Source organism: Ascidiella aspersa, chromosome 6 (genome assembly GCF_963924565.1).
Source record: "Ascidiella aspersa chromosome 6, kaAscAspe10.2, whole genome shotgun sequence".
Taxonomy (NCBI): Eukaryota; Metazoa; Chordata; class Ascidiacea; order Phlebobranchia; family Ascidiidae; genus Ascidiella; species Ascidiella aspersa.
Window position 1 is genome coordinate 28830819 of NC_139452.1, and position 19374 is coordinate 28850192.

The 19374-nt window shown below is 34.7% G+C and overlaps 1 protein-coding gene across 1 annotated transcript in view; it reads right to left on the bottom strand.

Moving 5' to 3' along the window:
* The window catches only part of LOC146141160 (putative E3 ubiquitin-protein ligase HERC1), a 78102-nt gene that overhangs the window by 40304 nt on the left and 18424 nt on the right, over nt 1–19374 (bottom strand). Inside the window, exons 22-45 of the mRNA XM_083392827.1 lie at nt 18424–18603; nt 18108–18184; nt 17407–17586; nt 16194–16291; nt 15721–15793; nt 14788–14927; nt 13851–13971; nt 13256–13336; nt 12727–12873; nt 12235–12372; nt 11590–11671; nt 10618–10771; nt 10021–10187; nt 9368–9501; nt 8645–8900; nt 7886–8050; nt 6435–6592; nt 5902–5995; nt 5423–5558; nt 4626–4862; nt 4009–4127; nt 2325–2553; nt 1071–1334; nt 200–367 (exon numbers count right to left, since the gene is read on the bottom strand). Of these exons, the coding sequence (XP_083248953.1) occupies nt 200–367; nt 1071–1334; nt 2325–2553; nt 4009–4127; nt 4626–4862; nt 5423–5558; nt 5902–5995; nt 6435–6592; nt 7886–8050; nt 8645–8900; nt 9368–9501; nt 10021–10187; nt 10618–10771; nt 11590–11671; nt 12235–12372; nt 12727–12873; nt 13256–13336; nt 13851–13971; nt 14788–14927; nt 15721–15793; nt 16194–16291; nt 17407–17586; nt 18108–18184; nt 18424–18603 (3598 nt within the window). The remainder of the gene's footprint in view (nt 1–199; nt 368–1070; nt 1335–2324; nt 2554–4008; nt 4128–4625; nt 4863–5422; nt 5559–5901; nt 5996–6434; nt 6593–7885; nt 8051–8644; nt 8901–9367; nt 9502–10020; nt 10188–10617; nt 10772–11589; nt 11672–12234; nt 12373–12726; nt 12874–13255; nt 13337–13850; nt 13972–14787; nt 14928–15720; nt 15794–16193; nt 16292–17406; nt 17587–18107; nt 18185–18423; nt 18604–19374) is intronic.

Sequence of the window (19374 nt, forward strand, 5' to 3'; positions counted from 1 at the left end):
GATTAAATTAAGACTTGTGGACAAACACAGGGCTTTTCAAGGATGCTATTATACGCAAATCAATTCAAAGACATTAAAACACTTCTCAAAACGCAAATCCACTCGGACTTTCAAAGATTACAGACTTTGTGGCAACCCTGGTAATCCTTGATCTATTATCCAAAGTCATTCACAAAACTACTAAAGAAGCAGAACTCACATCATGAGCTTCGTCCCACTGAACCCTCAGCTTGTTATCATGTGTCATCCCGAGTACGACTCCTGTGCTGGAGGAACGGAGGACCTTACATCTTCCTCCCATCCGAAGTCCCTCATCCACTCCTGAGAGAAGAGCAAGGACCGGGTAGATACGCCACATGAGGGCGCGCTTGCCGTCCTTGTCCAGCTCTGTTAAAAGTAAAGGAGGTTCAAAGGAAGTTGAAATAAGCCTATGGCGACAAACTATGTATGTAAAATATGAAGATATCTCCTCGCCCTTACACGTAAATGACTTCAAATGGAAGTAAATAATCTTTAGACTTTCCTGTCTTAGACAAAGTCAGTCAGTAATAAGTTCTAGTTATTTAAAAGAGAAATATATTTCGCCACAAAATAATGGATTTTCTGTCTATCAGTCTAATTCGAATGAATGATCTATAAAAGCATAGAAGCCTATGATGGTATATATGTTTGTTGAAGTAACTTCGACCGTTTCTATCAATGTTAAATTATAGTCCGTTGCAGAATTTGTTTCAAATACAAATTAATAAATAAAGAAAATGGATTAGAGTTGACAAAAAAACAATAAAATAAATCGTTTAGTGCAAATTCAATTTTAGCTAAAAGGAAAAATCCTTTAACAGACAAAGTAAAAATGTTTAACCATTGTGTGGTAAAATCCACATCATGATTTGATGATTACCTATATTTAGCCATAACAGCAATGCCACCTGAAACTCTATCATCCCCAACTCACCATCCAAGCTGCGAGGTTACGTATTCTATAGTGTTCTATTTTTTTTCCTTGCTCTTGTATTGTTTAGGTTATATATGTTTACTTATATACAAATATCCAGTTGCCAACAAAAAACTCTTATCTTACCATCCAAGTTGCTCAGCTCCGCTCCTCCATCGCTCTTCTCTTCTTTCCTCCCTCCCTCTTCGCTCCCACTCGCATCCAGGAGCGCGGGGAGTTGACCAAGCCTCCGCACTACCTCACCAGTGATGACGTCATGCCAGTATACGTCACCGGACGAGTGGAGGTCGCGGAGAAGCTGGACTGCAGCCTGGGCGGTTGCTGAGTGACCCGGCGCACACACGGGGTCGCCAGTGAGCAGGTTTTGACCTCCGATGCTCTAAAAAATATATAAAAAAAAATCAAGATTTCTGTAAAATCTGTAAATTCTGTAAATTGCGAAATGTCGTTTTATCGAATATTGCGGCTTTGATATTTTTATTGAAATTACTAAAGAAACACGTGTATTGTGTTCCAAAATTTCAAATATTGATCTGGATTTTTGGGTTATTTATTTATTTTCTTTAAATTACCTAATCTGAGTTTGACCTCCGGTGCTCTGTCGGAAAATGTTGATTTAAACCAATTTAGGTAATGAAAATTTTATAGTTAAAAATTGGCAACTTTAATGTTAATTAAAAAATTAAAAATTTAATTCTTAAAATAGTTTTGAGCCTATAAGACCGATTGCATGACAAAAAGGTTTAAAATTGGCAATAATGGTCGAAAAAAATGCAAGCGTGAGTTGGTATGTATACCAGCAAAATAATAATGGCTCTGGAACTAAAATAGAAAAAAATATGTAAAAACAAACAAATTCTCGCGGAATTTCTTTAAACAAAGCGTTGAAACTGTTGAAACAGATCCGAAAAAACGACAGAAAATTATATCAAACAGTTAACAAACTGGCAAACTACAAACGATTTCATAGTTTTGCTCAACACAAAACTAAAAGACAAAAATAAAAAGATGATTTTGCCCCAACTGAACGCAATTGTATAAAAAAAAATGTTTTGTTAACTGGAAGTCTGATATCTTGACTTGATCGCTGACAACGAAACAAAACACGAAATCAAATAAAATGAAGAATACCTTTAAAAACGAATTAAATTAAAAAAAAAAGAAATAAGACCCCAGAACAAGACAACCACAGTTTTTCGTAAAAAAATCGATGTAAATAAAAGTCTGATGACAAAAAATAAAGAAAAAATTAATAACCTAAAAAAGGGGGTTGAAATTAAAGAAACAGAAAAAGAGAAAAATATCAACTTTGAACCCAGAACAACAGTTTGTCGTTCAAAAAAAACAAAAAACAAAACGGTTGTGTTACCTGAAAGTCTGATATCCTGACTTGCTCGCTGGTGCTACTGCTGTAGAACATCACACACGGGTAGAGTTCCCTACTTGTGTCCACATTCCGGAACGCCACCTCAGGTTCTTCCCCGTTCACCCCGAAACTAAGGGTTTTCTCCCCCGCGTCCAACACGCAAGTGATGACGTCACCCTTACTGTAGCTAGGGAACTGATGCGTCATCTCGCCGCTGTGGTACAGGTTGCCGCTGGAGGCGCAACGGAGAGAAACGATTTAAAAAGGGGTGCGCTATGTTTGGTTTAACGGACGATACAGTTAGCGATTTTGCATTTTAGGTTACCGCTGGAGGCGCAACGATAACAGTTTTAAATATAAATTTCGGTTTGATTTAAAGAATCATCTTAAGCTATATAAATCGAAGTCAGGTTGGGAACTAATCGATCAAAATCCGGTTTTAAAAAACAGGTTGAGTTAAGTTTTAAATATGAATTTCGGTTTGATTTAAAGAATCATCTGAAGCTATATAAATCGAAGTCAGGTTGGAAACCAATCGATCAAAATCCGGTTTTAAAAAACAGGTTGAGTTAAGTTTTAAATATGAATTTCGGTTTGATTTAAAGAATCATCTGAAGCTATATAAATCGAAGTCAGGTTGGAAACCAATCGATCAAAATCCGGTTTTAAAAAAACAGGTTGGGTAAAGGTTTAAATATGAATTTCGGCGTGATTTGTTTTTGTCAGATTGAAATATAACCAGACTTTGACAACTAGATAATTCTAGTTTTCTAATTCAACAAATTAGAGCAAAATGCAGCTGATTCTAATTCGAATCTAATTTGTGAATTGCTTGTGTGCTCTAATTCTAGTCTAATCAAAACCAAAAATTATACTTAGTCTAACGGCATTTTTAGTCTCTCGAAACAAAGAATTGAATTAAAACTCTTTGGCCAAAACGACTTGTAGGAGATTGTTTACAGTTTTGGTTTAGTTGTTCTGGTTATAACACATTTATTGCAAGTATGGTGATCGATTGTTTTTTAGCGGAAGAATAAAAGTTTAAAAAAAGTTCAGGGCTGTTCGTTGGTCGGCTTATTGGCTGAGCTAATGGAAACCTAGAAGTAGTCCCGCCGTTCAATGTTTACAGTTACCCTGATTTTGCTCTAATCGGCACCAACGAGATAATTCAAGCACATTCAAATGATGCCACTCGCTTATGACGTCACACAAGAAGTTGTGCTGTTGGTCTGTTACCTTATAAGAAGGCCTTTATTAGGTCATTGAAGCCGAAACACTCGAGATTTAGCGACCTAGGCTCACAGGAAGTCGTTGAGGCGATTTATTTTACTTTATAAAACATTTTGTTTTCTTAAATATATTTCAAAGAAAAAAGTAAGTAAATGTTTTTAATAATGACAAAAACATGCACTAATGAATTCAAAATAGGATTCAATATTAAAGAGACCAATAATTTCACTTTTGAAGTCCAAGATTTTGCATTAAAAAGGGATTGATTAATATTTTTTTATTAAAATGACAAAAATATTTGCTTGGCCTTCTTAAAGAGCTCTAACATTTACTTCCGATTTAAAACATAGAAATACTTCATTGGTGAAACAAACATAACTTCGTTGGATTTTTCCAAAACAATTATTAAAACCATCAAACCATTACAGAAAAAAAAATTATCTCACAAGTACCTTACCTGTAAGCCCTGTAGAGCCACATATCTGTTGTTGTTCTATGGCTGAAGTCGGTGACTGGAAAGTGGGAAATCCCCAAACACGTTCCCTCGTTGCCGGGAACTTCGTTGAGGATCGTAAACTAAAAAAGAACAACTCGTGTTAGTCACTCTCCTACTGTACTATTGATACGTAACCCGTAATCGTTGATCAAAAAGCAGCATCAGAAGGTCTACTCTAGACTAGATTACAGTTGTTAAATGCATATGTGTGTGTATCTTTTATTTCCCGAAAAATGTTGAACTACAACAGCCTCTATCTCAGGCATATTGCTAGTAGTCACGATAACTGTCTTATGCGGAAACAATTACGCGGGTAATTTGATCAAATTTTGCTATTTTCGCCATAGTAATAATGTCATTGGGTACCAGAGCAGATTAAATAGTATTGCCAAATAATATTAGTTTTGGAATAAACAATTATTGAATATCCCAAACAACAAACAAAGTTTTCCGCAATCAGACCAATCAGAAAGTTGCGCAATTCTTGTTTGCTAGGTAAACCAATAAAAATACCTGGAATTATTTTTTTTTTCTTTTTTCCATAAATACATTGAACAACTCCACACACGTAATCCCACCTTCCACTTATAACAACCGTGCGAAACCCCGAACATCGCCATTCCGTATCCCCTTCCACCACTCGAGTGCACCAGAGAGTGGCTGTCCACTATGGTGGCGCAAGTACATTTATCCGGGTCGAAAGAGAAGTCGTTCACGAACGAGAGATCGTCATCCACGCTACTGACTTCATCGACGCTACTGCCGCTACCAATGACGTCATCAGCGGTGCTGCTAGAAGCTTTCGTGACGTCATCCTAGAAAGAAAAACGGTTTGGTTTAGAAATTAAGTTTGAAGATTTTAGGATAAATTTGAATTCTGTAAACCGAGTTAAACAGAGCCAAGGGCCAGTATTTTACCTTTTTTTAATACATAAAGCGTAAAATTTTAACAATAAAACTATCTAATTAAAAAAGTCCTTTATTTTTTGCATTCAATTTTTGTTTAGATTTAATTTTTCTTTTGTGTAATGCTTTTTTCACTTAATTTTTGCAAAAAATCGCTTTTAAGATTAAAAAGAAATATTTACGAAACTTTGGCACGGGAAGAAGTTAAACGATAAAAATAAGCACGCCGGCATATTTGAGTACCCCTTGATCTAGATTATTTTTTGCAATATTTTTTAGCTTGGATTCCATTTTTTCTTGTTTCGATTTTTGACTTAAAACATTTAAAACAATGCCAAGCACCGTAAAAAAAACCTTTTATATTTTTGCATAAAAATATTTGAAAACTGTTCTGTGGTTGCATGTTTATTGACTGTGGTATTATTATTTTAAATTGGTAATTTTTTAAGGTAAACGACAAAAACGGTACTTTTTTGTTCTTTAAATCTTTTGATGACGTGGTAAGCTCACGTTGCGCCCTCTCGTGTTCGTTAGCGGGCAGCGACACCCAGTGGGCGTTTGCTGTGATGTCGAGAAGATTGGAAACAACATCGGCCACGTGATCTCTGGAAAAATTAAAAATATAAGTAAAAATTTAAATAAAAAATAAAGAATTAAAAATATCCTTGTTTTGCAATTTTTCAGAAGTTATTATTTAGTTTTATTATTTTGTTGAATATTTTATATTTCTGGTAACATTGTTTCTATTAAATAATCAGTTTAGGCTATAAGGAATTTTTTTAAGCAAAGAATAAAAAAATATATTTTTTGTTTTACAAAAATCAATTCAAACTGTTCATTTTTACTTATGTTTGCGTGAAATCTTGTTGTCGTGTTAGTTTCTTATTAAAAAGAAAATTTGCGCCATATAGCTAAATTTTGCTCAGGTACAAAATAAAAGTAACTCACTTGGCAGACCTGTGTTCCTGCAGAGCAGGTAATATCGCCGACAACAAGTGAAGGGATAGGAGTCTGGTGCGAAGGTTTCGAACCACAGGTACACCTGAGAATATCACACAAGTATGAGGATTAGTTAAGTTCTCTTTACAAAATAAATTTTGCGGCATGTTTTGCGTATCCCGCGTTTTGTTTGTCAATTAAAAAGTTTATTAGGTATCTTAGCTTGCCTTATTAATTTATGTTTTTCTTCACATTTTACAAAACGGGTTTTTCTGATAAATTCGAAAATGGAATTAAATATAACATATTTACGAAAACAAAATAGCAAAAAAATGCAAACAAACATCTTTAACAGTCTTAAAAAAGACTCACAAATATTTAACTCATGTAAAGCTAGAATCTTTTTTCACATTGCATAATCTGTCGAAGACAAACAACAGTGCTTAAAAACCGCCAACATTTTTTTTATATATACATATAATTATTTTCTTTTAAATAAAGAAGTATGGGGTTATGCGCGAACTCACACAATGTGCTTTTACCTGATGGGGTTAACTGTCTAGCGACACCTAGCAGCGTCTTGACCCACTCCCAGGAGCCGAACTTCTGCCGCATGGTGTCAGTGGAGAGCAACAGACGAACAAACACAAGGTTGTCGCCCAACGATGACTCTAGCGCCCTCTGCTGGTATTCACCGCTCCTGGATAAATATGGAAAGTATGAGAACTCTATTTTTCATATGTAAAATTGTTTTTCTGGCAATATTTTTTATTAAAGTGACAACGTTTCGACCAACTATTCAGGCAATTTTCTTCAGGGCCATATAATTGCAACTAAAGGCGAAAAAAATATTATATATATATAAAAGACAAACAATGAAAGAAAAACAACAATGGCGAAAAACCGCGGTTCCAGCTTTTTAAAGCCCGCTACACAGAAAATTATATTTTTTGCCGATAGTTGCAATAATATTGCCCTTAATAAGATTGCCCGACCAGGTGATCGAAACGTTGGTACTTTAATAAAAAATATTGCCGGAAGAACAACGTAACAATCGAAACAATGCCTGTCAGCAAAAGCATATTCAACTCTATGTTTGTCGGGTCTCCATATGGGACGTGACGTTTTGTATTTGCAACAGGAATGCCCGATGCTTTGGTAAATATTCAGGTCACCGATATTTTGGAAACATTACATCATTACTGTGACAAAATAACCAAACAGATACCTTTTCGGGATGTTTATCCGAAATTTGGTTTAGCGTTAAGAAGCTTAGTTACTTTCGACTTATCATAATTCACTCTAAGGTTGAAAACGTTACGTTGGATAGAAAAACCATGGCAAAAATGTACAAATAGTTTGGCTTGGGTAGTTATACTACCACACGGTACCGGATATCGTGTGTAATTTTTGTTTTTTGGGTGTAAAAATTTTTGCATTTTAGAATTACTTAGGGAGGCAATTCTAACTTGACCGAATTAGCATAGCAAATTCATCGTTAGATTAAACTAAAAGCGTTAATTTGCGTTTAAACACTTTTTTTCCTATACTACATACTAGAGTAACTTAATAAATCAAAAAATAAATTTGAACACTAGAAAACAGTTTTGCCGCGTATGCAACACACAATAATTACACCAAAACATAAAATCAGGTATTTTCATGCAAAAGTCTTTTTTTTTGAACAAAAATCAGTCAGCAAGGTCTAAAACTTTTAATACAAATATGCATTTCAGCCTTTAAATGACATCATCAGTTTGTCTTTACAAATAAATATTAAAATATTAAAATTAAACATTTATATTTTAATATTTTAATATTTATTTGTACAGAAAGTAACGATGCAGAGTAAAGTATAAAATGATGCAAAGTAGAGTAAAATATTAAAATATTAAAATGTAAATAGAGAGCAAGATTCTGTTGTGGATACACATACTAACCGTATATCCATGTGTTTTAAAATTTTTCAAATTTTATTTACAAAAGGTTTCACCTTTTCCGAAGGTCGTTGGTTCCAACCCAGGGGTCGATTTTCTCCTTCTCGTTAAAAATCAGGTTCGCGTCGCCACCTAGTGACGAGAATATGTTCTGGACGAGCTTGAGCAGAACGTCAACGATGCATGACGCGATCGACTCATCCACTTTGTCGTTGTGCAAACTGTGAAAAACACGGAAAATGTTGATCATAAAAAGATTAATTGGATGCGTAAAGTGCATTTTTTTATTTTTTTACAAATAGAGTAATGTGACGAAAACTAAGGAAGCAGTAAAACAGCGCTGATAAATGACAATTTTAAAAATAATTCTGTATGCCTTGGTTTACATATTCAAAAAACACAATTAAAAAGGTAAAAAATGCGAATATGATTTTACATTCATTGTCTTTACAAAATTTTACTCACCAACACACTAAATGTCATTTAACTACTATATTTACTTTTTACTATTTTTCTTTAAATTATGTTTTAAATTTCACTATAATTGTTCACATTTTATTTTTTTAAACAACAATTTTGTCTAAATGTTTTTGTTTTTTTAATTTCTCTCTTTAACAGCTAAATGTTTTCTTTTAGCTTCATCTAAATTTAAAAAAATAATCAATATACGACATTATATTAAATACTATTATACACTGCCTTAGTTTAATTTTTAATATATATATTTTTTAATTTTTTTAATTTTTTTATGTTTTAATAACTCAAACGCGTGTTTAAATAAAAACAATTTGGACAGTTAAACACTTTAATCTCACCTGATAGATGCTGCAATAGAACGGAACAAATTGCAAGCCACCATCTTTGTAACAGCCACCATCTTTCCTCTACTCGCCCCGGAACCAAACAACTGGGGTATGGATCCCCTGGCCACCCCAGGGGATTTCCCGGCGTCGCACAGGCGCACCAGGTACCGGAGGGTATCCCCCTTAACGCGAACCACGTCATCTGCTTGGTAAGGCAAAGTCGCTAGAGCGAAAAGGGAGGTGAGCATAAGGCGAAGTTCTTTCCAGTCTGAAAAAAATTTTTTTATTGAAATAAAACAACAAATAAGTTTTAATTTAGTATAAAAAATACATATTTAGTTAAAATATAAATACTTTTACTTTAAGGTAAATGATTTCAATAATATTCAACTTTAATATAAATAAAAAAATGCCTAAAAATTACTTTTATAATTAAGGTTAAATAGCAAAAACATGAAGTTTACCAAAAATTTGGAAATAATTTCAATTTGTGATAAAATAAAAAACACTTTGATAAACTTTATAATAAATCAAGAAATACTTTTTAAATTAAAACAAGTGGAAATCGGCATTTAGAATATAAACAAGATTTGTTTTTCTATAAAACTAATTAAAACATATTTTTTTAATCCAAGATTAAAAACAGAAAATAAAATGGATTTCCAATTAAAACCAAACGTTATATGAAATAAAAATGTATAAAGTAAAGTGTGTAATAATTAAAAATAAGTATACCCGAAGTTACGGACACACTCTGAGGCGCCACTTTGTCAAACAACACATCTCGTATCTCGTTCATCAAACGACGGATATCTGATTGGTCAGCTTGACTCGATGACGTCACACCGTGGTCGGCGCTCGGCAACGAACTACGAAATAATGACGTCACACAACATTTAAAACAACTTCTAATGAGCTAAAAAATTGTTTTATTTCGATAAAACTAATTTATTTAAATGCTATTTACTTTTTTGACGAATACCAAATTAACTGTATTAAGCTATTGCATTTTTTTTTAGCTATTATGAAAAACAAACTTTTGCAAGCTTCGCAAAAACAAACTTTGCAATCGGCATTTAAGAAGGTTATAAAACAAGTTTATCTTATACGGATTTTGAACAGTCTATTCCTCAGTCTGTTTGGTGAAACGAAACGGAATTAAGTTTGCTGTTAGAGAAAGAAAAAAAATGTTATTTATAGTCTTGGGGAAATATTATTCTACTTTTTTTTCACTGCTGATGTAATACAACATATTCGCTACAGGTCGTTATCTTGACCATGAAGCACAAATCAAAAACATTACTTAGCTCTAAATGTTAACCTAAACCCTATCACAAATAGCGACCCATTTTACTTGTAGGCCTACTATAGAAATCAAAGGCACTTACCCGGTTACCATGTGCTCTCGGGTCAAAGGTTGAACGGTGACCAATCCGAAGCAGCCAAGAGCAAGTTGAAAGTAGACCGAGGGCAAAAGGCGCGGGAACTTGCTTTCTGCGACTGAAGACTGGGATTCGATGAGACGATGGATCTCACTCAGCGCTGATATGCGTTGCTGGGAAAATATGGGTTTTGTTTTATAAAAAAAATCAACGATGAATCAACGTCTACTTAACATAGAGGATTGACCACATCGTATACTGTAGGATTTTCATTGTTACGGCTGGGCAAACACACCAAGGACTACTTTTAAAATTTATACAAAAAAAATAAATTAAAGTTTGCCTGTTAATTAGAAAATATATATTATATACACAATTTTGAAATTTAAATAGTTGTTTTATAACAAAACAGGAACTTCAGAGTGATGCCTTTTAGTTCAGAAATTATATAAGTTTATGTTGTCATCATCTTTTATTTTATTACTACTGCAATTTAAACTTTTTTGGGTGCTTTAGTGTGAGCAAAAAAATACACAAAAAATCATCAACTCTACGTGCCTTAAAAAGCTTTTATTATTTTAATTTCATTTATGTCACAGTCACCTTTGCGCGTTGTTGCTGAACGCTCATCGCTGTAGCAAGGTCCTTGCATGACCACGCCTTCTTGTTGTATGACGTCACAGGTGTGACGCGTGACGAGGCGCTGACGTCATCACTCACGTCAGGGCAGCAAAACTGAAGAACAGCGAGGCAGATCCTGAGAGCAAGATTATTTGTTAATTCAAAAATGTTTACCTTGCACTTTCAATGTCTCATAGGATAAATTGCTTTTTATTGTATAAGTATTCAATAACTTAAGTTTATAGTTTACTTTTCTCGTTATTGATGGCATTCTTCAACATTGTCTGGAGTGTAGAGTTAGCTCCACCAGGCAACATATCAATAAATATAAATCTACTCGTCGTTGTAGCTTTACGCAATAGCTGATAAACGCCCGTTGTCCGACGGCGCAGTTCTGCACCGGATGACTCCGGCGCGTCACAGCTTATCGCATACTTCAGCGACGTCTAGAATTATTAATTCTAATCTACGTTTTTTTCAATTTTTTTACTTCTCAGTATATAAGATGGCTAACGCACTCTCGTTTTAATTACTAACCCTGATGAGGTCAGCTGGTATCTGCTGCCGAAACGTCGGTTTATAATTCGTTTACACCAGAAGATCGATTTATATTTATTGTCTTGAGTGTTTTAATATTTCATTCGAATTGGATTAATTTACACTTGAGTAGCCGCCGTGCTAGTAATAATTATTGCGCACCTGTGGTTCTTATACCTTTTATTATAGTTACAAAGTATGTTTTATAGTAAACAGTTTGTACTTCATTGCAATTGTTTCAAAAGTATTTTTTATTGTTGAGTATACTATGGCATTCGGACTCAGTGAGCAAATGGTAACTTGACATAAATTTTTGCTCTTCAATTATTTTTACTATATATATATATTATATATATACACATTGTAGTGGCGGTAAGAGCTGCCTTTTGTCGGTTACATAAAAGTTAGTTCACTTACTTTCCATAAGGACCTGAATCGTTGAGTTCAACACTTCGCTCCATGTTGCTCTGCATTGATCGGCTTACCACAGCATCACGACCTACAACGTTACAATAAGATCAATTAAAATTATAAGAAAAAATACTGAAAGGCCGCCTGATTTTGGTAAAGCTTTATGAAAGCATTTTATGAACTATTATTAGTAATAAGTATGCCCTAGTCAGTACATCCTAAAAAGGATTAGATTATACGGTAGAAACATCTGTATTGTGTATAATAAACGGTTCAGTTAAAACTGACAGTAGAGCGTGTTTTGTACAAAGTATAATATGCAACAGTAACTTTTAGGGTATTTCACTGGTTTTAACATCTTTATACAAAGACCTCGCGGCCAACGATAATTGTAAAATGATTGCTATTAATGTCTTTTCTAACCATCTGCAAACTGAGCGCATCATCCAATAAGAACTGTAAGTTCGATAAAAATGCGAATCTTTTTCTAAGACGTTTCATGTGCGAAAAAAAGCAATTCAACCAACAGTAACAGTAAGTGCAATGAGCTAAAAACAAAAGTCAAATATTAGGCGGTAAATTTTCTAATACCTGCCATACGCGAAAATAAAACTACGTTAAAAACATAGCATTCAGTAAAATAAGTCGAACCTTCGCCAGCTGAACTTCGTGACGAACTACTGGCCACCATCCTCTCATCCGATATAACGTTGGAGAACCTATGGTAGGGGACACCGCCTGAATCGTTGTGTGAGTTGCTCGTAACGTCGACGGAGGGAGTTATAGAGTCTGAACAAAATTAACAAAATCCCATATTATGAGAATTTTGGTATAAAAGCACTTTAAAAGTACTTTGGCCCAATCAAGAATTATATTCAGCCTAGCGTTTTCAAGTTTTACAGACATCAACGATAAAAATAACAAAAACAATGGTTGTTTTGGAGAATAATGGTTGGAGGCTGTAGTAAGACCCAATAAGAATATCAAAGCCCATACAGAAAATGAATTAAGAGTTATTCGAAACGTTCAAAATGCTCCTGTTAACAGTCTGCTTTGTATCCTTATGTGCGCAGCAAATTTACATAAGCTGGAATGTATTACACTAGGTCGAGTCAACCGACATTTCCTTTAAGCAACATTTACCAGTCATGCTTTCGTTGGACTTGGAGGGACCAGCAGTTGTACCCGCTGGTATTGAGGGTTCAACCGCAGCAAGAAGGAAAATGCATTTCTCGATGACCGAGAAGCAGGACTTGGAATACCAGTCACTGTCGCCTGACGTGTCTACAACTGAAGATGGAATACAGTCGTTACAAAAATAGGCCTAATTTTGTAATTTCTTTGGGAAATATGATTCGGGTAACTTACCAGTTTCTAGATATTTTTTTAGTGCGAATGTCTTGACTTATACAATAGTGTCACCGAGATTGACACGCAGTTTGTTGGAAATCACCTGACCACACCTGGACTTATTTCAGAAACGACTTAACTTGAGCTTTTGTTTACAATACTGATAGAAAACGATTTCTGGACAATATTAGACAAATAAGGACAAATAAATTATCATACATATCATAATACTCGTTTTTTTTACGATATCTATCAATATGATGACAAAAAACAACTCAAATAGTAGGCAACCTAATACAAGTCAACATTTTTATTCCGTTACCTTTAGATGTTTCGGGTTGAACAGGTTCCTTCATTTGAATATTCACATTTGCTATTGCAAGTCCGCTGAAAAACTTGAATTCTGAAACAAAGTATTTGGTTAATTCTTGTATGTATGCCTCGATTTTTCTAACATACTATCAGCTTTCAAAAATGTTTTTTTGCCAAGTTATTTTGCCAAGTTATTACAACGCACAAACATACGCGTAGTAGTAAAATTCGAGATTGTGGATTACTTTTTTATATTGTATTAGGGATATCAACCTAACTGAAGTAGGCAGCTTTTTTGAACGTTTAGAATATCGATTTATAATGATAAAAATTAATGTTGTTCGAAAGGTTCAAAATGCAACCTACTTCTGTGTGGGCTTTGATATTCTTACTACGCCTTACTACAACCACCAATCATTATCTAAGATTTATTCGAAACATTTAAAATGTTACTACAGTACTTCTGTATGGGCTTTGGTATTCTGATATTCATGGTTTATATTATTAATTTGAAAAATGCTCTCAAAGTAGAGCAGGGTACAAATTATTCACCAAATCTCCAACTATAAAGTAAACGACACGGCAAAACTATCAAACCAACTTACTTTTCTCGTTGCTTGCTTTGAATGGGTTTACTGACGAGGTAGTTGTGGCTTGATCCTGAATGTTCTGCTCAGATGGTGATGTGGGTCTTTGGGAGCGAAGAGAGAGTAGATAGGTGCGGACCTAAGGTTTAAGGATATTTTGCTTTTGGTTAATATGAAAGACTATTAACCACGCTGGTCCTGGTAAATTAATTAGCAGGAATGTTTTTGAAGCAACTTTTTAGTTTAGGTACAACCCTAAAAAATCATTTAATTCATGGACTTTAAAGCTTAAAAGTGAAAAAGCTTTTTCAATAACATGTACAGTGCAAAAAATTTAGCTATTTTACATTTAGTTTAGCTATTTTGAATTATAAACATTATTAAAGCAACTCCAGTGCAACTTAAAGGATCAATAGCCTGAACATAATTGTTATATACCGTCTAGGCCAGCGGTTCTCAACCAGTGGGCCATGGCTCACTGGTGGGCCATAAGAACATTTGAGGTGGGCCACAGATCAATTTAAAAAAGCTAGATTTAGTTTCATTTGTGTCAATATATTTAATTTTACAGGAAAAATGGCTCAAGGAGGAAATAAAAAGGAATGTAAATTTATTGTTCAGCCGCAAGTATCTCACTAATGCACGGTTGAATAAATAATCTGTTTTGAAATATGTTCTGCTGTGTTTTGTTCTAAATCTATTTTAAATTGTTTCTTTCATAAAAATTCTATTGGGCCACAGAGTTTTTTTTGCGACGTAAGTGGGCCACGAAAGAAAAAAGGTTGAGAACCACTGCTCTAGGCCTTTAAGTCCTAATTAGGTCAAATGATTTTGGTATAGCTTTCAGAAGAGGCACCTGTTGTATAATACCACCTAATTGTAATTTTTTTAAACTAAATAACACTGTCATTTGAAATCCTGCTTGCACAAGCCATTCGTCTAATTCAGATTCTACCTTAAATACGCATCTATACAGGGGTTGTAGCAGTAAGCTGTGCGGGTCGGCGTTTGTGTGTCTGATGAGAGCAGCAAGCAGACAACGGGATACAGCTTCCAGCAAGTCGTCGTCACCACTTGTATCCAAACCAGTCCATTCTGAAAGTTAAGGAAAAAACGCAATGTCGTTTATTCAGTGTCGCTTTGCTTTGTTTATAAAACTTCAATATCAGAAAGTGAGGTTTTCTTAGTAAAGTGAGTACATCCTGTAAAATAAGTGTTTGTGGGTCTTGGACTTGTTTATCCTATACTGATATTGCCAGCTTGACAAACCTACATAGAACACAATTAGCGTAGAACCTTTTGCGTTACGAAACACGATGGTTTTGTTAAATTGGTTTATGCGCATTGGTATTAGTAGGAAAAAACCGTGAGCATTGGAACTATATACTAACAAACGTTCGTGGGTTTTAAGTTTGTTTAGCCAATGCAGACAGTGTTCTTTGCTGGATAAAATATGGAAGAAAAATATTGAAGTAAAACAAAATTAGCGTAGAATCGTTTATATCAATAAACACGTTGATTACTTTGGTTTGATTGTGTTGTTTTTTACAAATACGGAAAAAACGCAAATGTGTGAAAACCAAGATAAAATGCTAGACAAAACAACCGAAATATAGAAAATTTCAATTAAAACCAGGTACAAACTACCCACATATGTGGAATGCAAATTTTAGGGAAAAATTTGTGTACAGAAAGTGTGGCTTTGTATGAAAGTGAGAAAGGTTAATTAAGAAACCAGCAGTAATCTCGCAGATTTCGACGTAGATATAAAACCAGGGGTAGCAGGCAAATCGGTACATCCCAATATAAGGGAAATACACACGATCGCACCTCGAGACCAACAACTACTACTTTTTCCACATTAAAAGCAATAAAAGCCAGGGCCTACCTCTGTTCCTGGCGTAATCGATTGTGTTGTTCCACAGGTTCTGTGCGTTCTTGTAGTTTCCACCGGCCGCCAACTGACAAAAAGACGATTTAAAAACGTGTTTTGGCTGAAAACGTTCATTTGGAGGTTTATGCAATATTTTAACCTAATTTTTCGATTAACTCCCAATTTCTTTTAAAAACTTCAGACAACTAAACATTCCATATAGATACCAACATTCCATGTATGGAAATTTATAAATATATAAACAGTTAGAAAACATCTTTATTCATTTCAAACGTTTTGCGAGGGTTACACAATTTTTCTGTAAATTCCTACAACCTTAGGCCATGGAAACAAAAACCCTAAAAATTTTGTTTACAGAAAAAACAATAATTAAATAGGCATTTTTAAACCGCAGCGTCTTTCAGTTGAACGAAATGTTTCACCAATTTATACTTTATCTATTCGTGCAATTCGTAAAAACAACTCACGTGAACAAGGAGCCGTTGTTCTTCGTCAAACAACTTCTCCACTTGTTCGGCATTTTCTTTGTGATTCAAGAAGTTGAACACAGCCTCGATTCGCTCCACTGAACAAGGGTTTAAATATGTTATATAATTATTTAATGCTAGTTAGTATGCGGTGGGTTATAATTTCAAAAATGTGGTGTTTGTGATAAAATCAGGTATTGGTGAGAACGAGGCCGCAAATTCGATTGGCAGCACAGGATGGGATTTTAGCTTTGCCTGTACAAAAGTTAAGATTTATATATTTATGTGAGCAGTTTGAGAATGTTGAAAACAAAAACAAAAAAATAGCAGCACATGGACGAACAAACTTTACTGTCATCTAGCCAACCTGGCCATCAAAGATAAATAAATTTAGTGACAATGTTAATAAAAAACGATTAATTAGAAAGTAAAAAAGGATCGAAGATTGGAACGCAAATACTTGATAAACCAATTTCGGTAAGCCTTCGGAAAGGCGTCTGGACCTCTGATGCCATGAGCCGTTAAAGTTGGGTTCAGCCAGGTTACACTTGTACGTGTAATAGTTATTAAAATAGTAATAATTATCATTCAATGTAAGTTATATGTACTTTCGTTCTTTAAGGCCCGTTTATACTACAGCTGCGCTAAGCTGAGCAAAGCGTAATTTGCATTTAAATTCTATTGTGGCGAGCGTTTCACGCTTTGCTAAACTCAAGCCCCGTACAGCAACTGCAGCTAGCTTAAAGTTACGCTTTGCTAAACTCAAGCCCAATGCAGCTATAGAAAAACGTTGCAGCTGAAGTGAAAACAATTTCACGCCCAGTGCAGCTCAGCTCCGCTCAGTGCAGCTGTAGTGTAAACGGGCCTTTAAGGTATAATATTAGCAAAGAGGCATGATGAAAGCTTATGAAAGGTGAAGGGCAAAAAGGTTAAAAACTACTGATATAAAGCTAACACATTTGCGTGTCAAGCATGTCCTGCGAGCAATAAATGTAAAAGAAATAGTTTTTCTTCGAAAAAAAAAACGGTAAAACATGAAACACTTCTTAAAATCAACAGAAATAATCACCTTGGTTTGTTTTCTCGTATAAATAGTTCAGTTTGTTTGAAAATAAATCCTACTACCCAGTGGAGGTATACAATCATTTTAAAGAAATTCTACCGACAGATCACTGTTATTTAACTGCCTTTCTCCGTTATTTTTTTGACTTACCAAGTTTCGGGCTTTCGCTCTGCAGCCCGTTGCTCATGATTGACAAGTGAAGCGTGTCCTCGTATTCTCGCTCCTCATTGGTCGAATTCACGTTTCCAATGGCAACGGCATTGAGTATCCGGCCACTAAGCAGCGCACAAGAGCGCTCGATGTCGTACATGAAAGTCCACAGATCAGAATCTGGAAGATGGAATAGCAATGATGGATTGAACAGTTTACCAATTTTTCTATTGGATAATTACATGTCATATCTTAACTTAAATAACGCGTAGCTGATCGTACCTTTTGATTAAATATTAGTTTTGCTATTATTCTTGCAACTGATTACAGCAAAATAATTGATAATGGTTAGAATAGTTCCGAATGTTTATTGTTTAAACACGAATTTGATAATTTCAAATAATTTCAAACGTGGCGTTTGGTTACAAAACGGCTTGTTAGGTAATAACATAACTCCAGCCAATTTGGTAAGCAATTTAAAGAAAAGATCTTCCTTCCTTGTTTAAAGTGTAATTGTCTGGGTATATATAGATTATAGTAAAGCTAGTTTTAGTGTTAAACTGGCCAACTTATTATAAGATAAAATATAATCATTACTGATCTTTGTAAACGTTATAGCAGTTCGTATATCACAAATGAAATAACCGTTAAATAAACAGTTACAAAGATGAAGACCCGTCGCTTAAATACAATCTCCTTACCGTCAACTTTATGCTTGCGATCAACTGGCCAGGCAAGTTCCAGTGAATCTATCTCTTCAGGAGCGTCGTTGCGTGCTCTGAAAAGACAGAGGGTTTCATTATAAAGCAAGTTGGAATAAGATAGATACAAGTTGCAATAACATTTAGCATTTGATAAATCGAATATAAAACTACCAAAAATTCGAACTCAAAACTTCGGTCATGCAGGTTTATAAGTTCCCAATATGCCACTAGAAAAACTTTGCCTTGTTGCTGGCTTTGCTAGATTATTGTACTGTTAGTTCCTATAACTTAAGCTTTCCCGCAACTTTGTCACCTGTTAAACTTGTCTAGATGAGGAAGAAGGTCGATGAGGACTCTTTGCACGGGAAGAGCGTCCTCCAGTCTGCACAGGAGGAGAGAAGACACGCTGAAGGAGAGGAGGCGCCCACAGGAGGAAGACACGAGGATGTCTGGAATAATGGTAGAGGGTTTATTTAAGTATTTCAAAGCACACCTTTTTAACATTTTTTTAAATATTGATTGTAATTTTATGTCCTACAGTTTGGGAACCCTAGAAAAACACTCAATAAGAAATTGGAAAAATAAGGAAGTGATGGCACAAGGATGTCTGCAATAATGGAAGAGGACTTACGTTTCTTAACTACAATATATAGTGTTCAGGTCTACAAAAAACTTATCTTAAAATAATCCAAGAATTAATGACACTTATGCAAAGTTGACATTCGTTTCAACTCTCCGTCTTTAAATGCTTTTACAGTTTTTGTTGGCTTATGTAACGATGTGTGGAACATAGGAGAGGACTTATGTTCTTTAAACACCAAATCTTGATTTTTTTACAGGATGGAAAATAAATGGCTGATAGTATTAGGAGTTAGGGGTCAATTATATTGAAAAAAAGTTGTATTTCGGTTTAGGCTGAATTTCTTTTTGGACCTCATTTTTTATCCAGTTAGTCTTTAGCAGTTGTTTACTTTTTATAGACATTTTTTTAATTTCTATTGATAATTTTGCAAAAAGGTAAGTGACAGGTGCTAAAAGAAAATCAGCCAAACATATTTTAGCAGTTGTTGCTTTTCAAAATTATAATTTAAAAGAATGACAACTGACAATGCATAAAAGAAAAAAGACAAGCAGCCAAACAGCTTTCATCGGTTAAAAGTAAGAAACCAATCAGCTTTCAGCAGATAGAACGCTGTAAGCCAATCAGCTTTAAGCAGATAGAACGCTGTAAGCCAATCAGCTTTCAGCAGATAGAACGCTGTAA